The 3,651-nt window shown below is 39.7% G+C and overlaps 1 protein-coding gene across 1 annotated transcript in view; it reads right to left on the reverse strand.

Moving 5' to 3' along the window:
- The window catches only part of LOC106872398 (nuclear transcription factor Y subunit gamma), a 33,642-nt gene that overhangs the window by 10,458 nt on the left and 19,533 nt on the right, over positions 1 to 3,651 (reverse strand). The window contains exons 5-6 of the mRNA XM_052970227.1: positions 2,819 to 2,946; positions 2,186 to 2,211 (exon numbers count right to left, since the gene is read on the reverse strand). Coding sequence (XP_052826187.1) covers positions 2,186 to 2,211; positions 2,819 to 2,946 — 154 coding nt within the window. The remainder of the gene's footprint in view (positions 1 to 2,185; positions 2,212 to 2,818; positions 2,947 to 3,651) is intronic.

Here is a 3,651-nt window from a genome sequence, read left to right on the forward strand (position 1 = left end):
ATCAACGGAACAGCCTGCTCGTGAAATTAACGTGCAAGTGGCTGAGCACTCCACAGACACGTGTACCCTTAACGTAGTTCTCGGGGATATTCAGCGTGACACAGTGTGACAAGGCTGACCCTTTGAATTACAGGCACAACAGAAACAGGAAGTAAGAGTGAGAGAAAGTTGTGGTGGAAGAGTACAGCAGGGTTCGCCACCATCCCCTGCCGGAGCCTCGTGGAGCTTTAGGTGTTTTCGCTCAATAAACACTCACAACGCCCGGTCTGGGAATCGAAACCATGATCCTATAACCGCGAGTCTGCTGCCCTAACCACTGGGCCATTGCGCCTCCACATCCACACATCACTAGGTTGAATAAAGTTTTTTTAGATTTTCACTAATAATTTACGGCAACTTAGATCTCCATGTTATATCATTAATTTGATACAATTTGTTGTCCAGTTGTTGCTGAATTGTTTATTCTTTACTTTACAGCTTTGATAATGAGTGGCGAAAAAATTGCAATTAGAGCTACTTGTAAAAAGGACAAAGTTTAAGGACAGTAGCAAAAGAAATTAATCATGTGGAAGATCCAGGAACTGTCAACGAACATGTGACACAAAACTGGTTCAGATGTTTCAAGGAAGGTGACACCAGCCTCGAAGACAAACCAAGGTTAAGGAAACATTCTGTTGTGGAAGATAAGGCCTTGCTTGAAATGAGTGGACAACTGCCAAGTACAAACACTTGTACATTGTCAGCAGATTTTGGTCCTTTACAAAACACTATCAATTGGCACCTCCATAAGCTTAGACTTGTGAACAGACACTGTCAAGAAGCTCCTCGTGAATTGTCCAATGACTGGCTCAACAATTCTTTTATTCTTTTATTTGTTTCAGCCCTTTTGACTGTGGCCATGCTGGAGCACCACCTTGAAGGGTTTAGGTCAAACAAATCGACCCCAGGACTTAATTTTTTAAACCTAGTACTTATTCTATCGGTCTCTTTTGTAGAACCACTAAGTTATGGGGATGTAAACACACTGACACCGGTCGTCAAGTGATGATGGGGAAACAAACACAGACACAAAGACACACACACACACATAGGTATACACACATATATATACACAATGGGCTATAGTAGAAGATACTTGCTGAAGGTGCCATGCAGTGGGTCTGAACCTGAAACCATGTGGTTGGGAAGCAAGCTTCTTACTACACAGTCAAACTTGTGCCTATGTTGTACATTTGCAAACAACTGCTGGCAAATCTTTAAGATGCCCATTTTTGGCATAAAATTGTAACTGGACATGAAAAATGGATCTACTTTCATAACCCTAATAAGAGAAATCAGTGGCTTTGTTCCAGCCAGGCTTCAGAACCTGTTGTCAAACAAGGGCAGTTTGAACAGGTCATGTGTTTGGTGGAATTTTGATGGGGAGCTACACTTTGAATTTGTCCCAGATGGTCATGCTGTGAATGCTAACCATTATGTTCAATAACTGCAGTGAGCGTATGATACTTTGAAAGCCTGCTACCAGGTATGGATCAATCAAAGACACACACTCCTATAGCATAACAATGCCCCAGCACACACTGCCAATGTGAACAGGAACTTGAGGGGTTTTAAGTGCTGCCTACAGTCAAGACCTTATTACCCTTTTCAAGCCATGGCTCATTTCCTGTGCAGATGGAGGTTCAACAATATGAATAAGTTTGAAAACAGATGCAGGGAGTTTTTGCCTCAAAATCAACCAAATGGTATAAGCATGGAATTGAATTTCTTGCACAATGATTGCAATGGACAATAGAATATGATCGGATGCATTTTGATGAATAAATGCTTTTCGTATGTACAAAAATCTTTTGGCTCAACCTGGTAAACTGCCTTCAATTCAAATTTATTCATGAAACTAAATTATTTCAGTTACTAACTTTATAGTAGGGCCTTCAATAGGCAATGGTGACCATGCATCCGTGCATACATATATAGGACTAAGCAAGATTTTTTGAGGAAGACTAGCATTTACCCATGCATTTAAGTTTCTTCTGTATACACCACTGATGCTTTGACTTGAGTCAAAAGTGTCATCATAGTTATTGCTGTCAGAACACAAAGAGCCAGGATAGATACTTCAAGGTATCTTGCTTGATCTTCTAACAGTTCTGCCAACCCACTGCAATGCACTGGACTGGCATACTTTGTAAATATAACTGAATTTGCTTTCTTTTTTAGATATTACTTTTCATCTATGTTCCAACCACAATGGAATAGCTGGGATGGGTCATTTTCTTTTCTTTTCTTTTTTTTTTGCTGGAACAACTATTTTTAAAGGCACCCCTAGCTGTAGAAACTATGCCAAACAAGACAATGTAGAGATCGCCGCAGCCCTTTGGTTTGTTAGATCCTGTCAACCTGTCCAACCCACATTAGCATAGAAAACAGGTGTTAAACAATGATGAAGGTGATAATAATGATGAGGAAGAGGAGGAGGAGTCACCAACGGTATGATGTATGAAGATGACGGTGATGATGATGATGACGATGATGATGCCCTTGCCTACTGCTAACCACTCAACTACATTATCTATTGTATCCTTCTTAAGTTGGTAATGTATGTCTTGAGAGAAATTTCATTTCCATATGTAGCAAATCAAATGACCACAAAGAAGCTACTTTGTTGACTTCTTATGTTGCTTGTTGTTTAGTCCCAGGTTTAATCTTCACTGAGCTGACCTATCCTCAAAGGCATTCCAGACATGATTTAGATATGGCATGTGTAAGACCTAGAAGAAATTACATAAAGCAGCAGCAGTAGCAGTAGTAGTGAGACAAATGAAAGAAATCAGTAGAGGAAATGCTTACCTGCCGTTTTGGTGGTTTCAGTTCATCTCGGGGAACAATGTCAATCAGGAAATCAAACTGGTCAAATTTGGTAATAGCCATTGCAATATCATTTCGCTGTGGATGATAAAAGAAAATCAAAAACTATGTCAATATACTATCCATATATGGGCATAGCTATGTGGTTAAAAAGCTTGTTTCCCAACCATGTTGTTTTGGGTTCAGTCCCACTGTGTGGCAAGTTGGGTAAATGTCTACTGCTATAGCCCCAGGTCAACTCGTAGAGGGAAACTAAAAGCTCATTGTATATCTATGTGTGTGTGTATGTGTACATGTGTATGTGTGTGTGTGTGTGTGCATGCATGTGCCCATGCCTTGATATTATGTGATAGATGTAAATAAAGTGTCACTGTCATATGAGTGGTGGTGTTCATTTCCAGCCTTCTGAAAGGTACATGTCTAAGCATGGGAAAAATATTACCTTGCTTGGAAACAGGTGAGGGTTGGCAACAGGAAAAGCATCTGGCTGTAGAAAATCTGCCTCAACAAATTATGTCTGATCTGTGCATGCACTGAAAATTGGGTGTTATGATATATATATATACATATGCCCTAACTCTTCGAAACACCAGTGTTATAATGGTGGCAGCTGATGAAGGAAATGTTCTCTATGTGGCCTGTGTGTTTTCTGTACCCTGTTTATCATTTTGTCCATGTTTTTTTGCAACGTCATGTACCCAGATATGCATCTATATATACATGTAGATGAAGGTATGTACATACATGTACATATATATGCATATACTCATATATTATTTATAT

This window comes from Octopus bimaculoides, chromosome 8 (genome assembly GCF_001194135.2).
Source record: "Octopus bimaculoides isolate UCB-OBI-ISO-001 chromosome 8, ASM119413v2, whole genome shotgun sequence".
Taxonomy (NCBI): domain Eukaryota; kingdom Metazoa; phylum Mollusca; class Cephalopoda; order Octopoda; family Octopodidae; genus Octopus; species Octopus bimaculoides.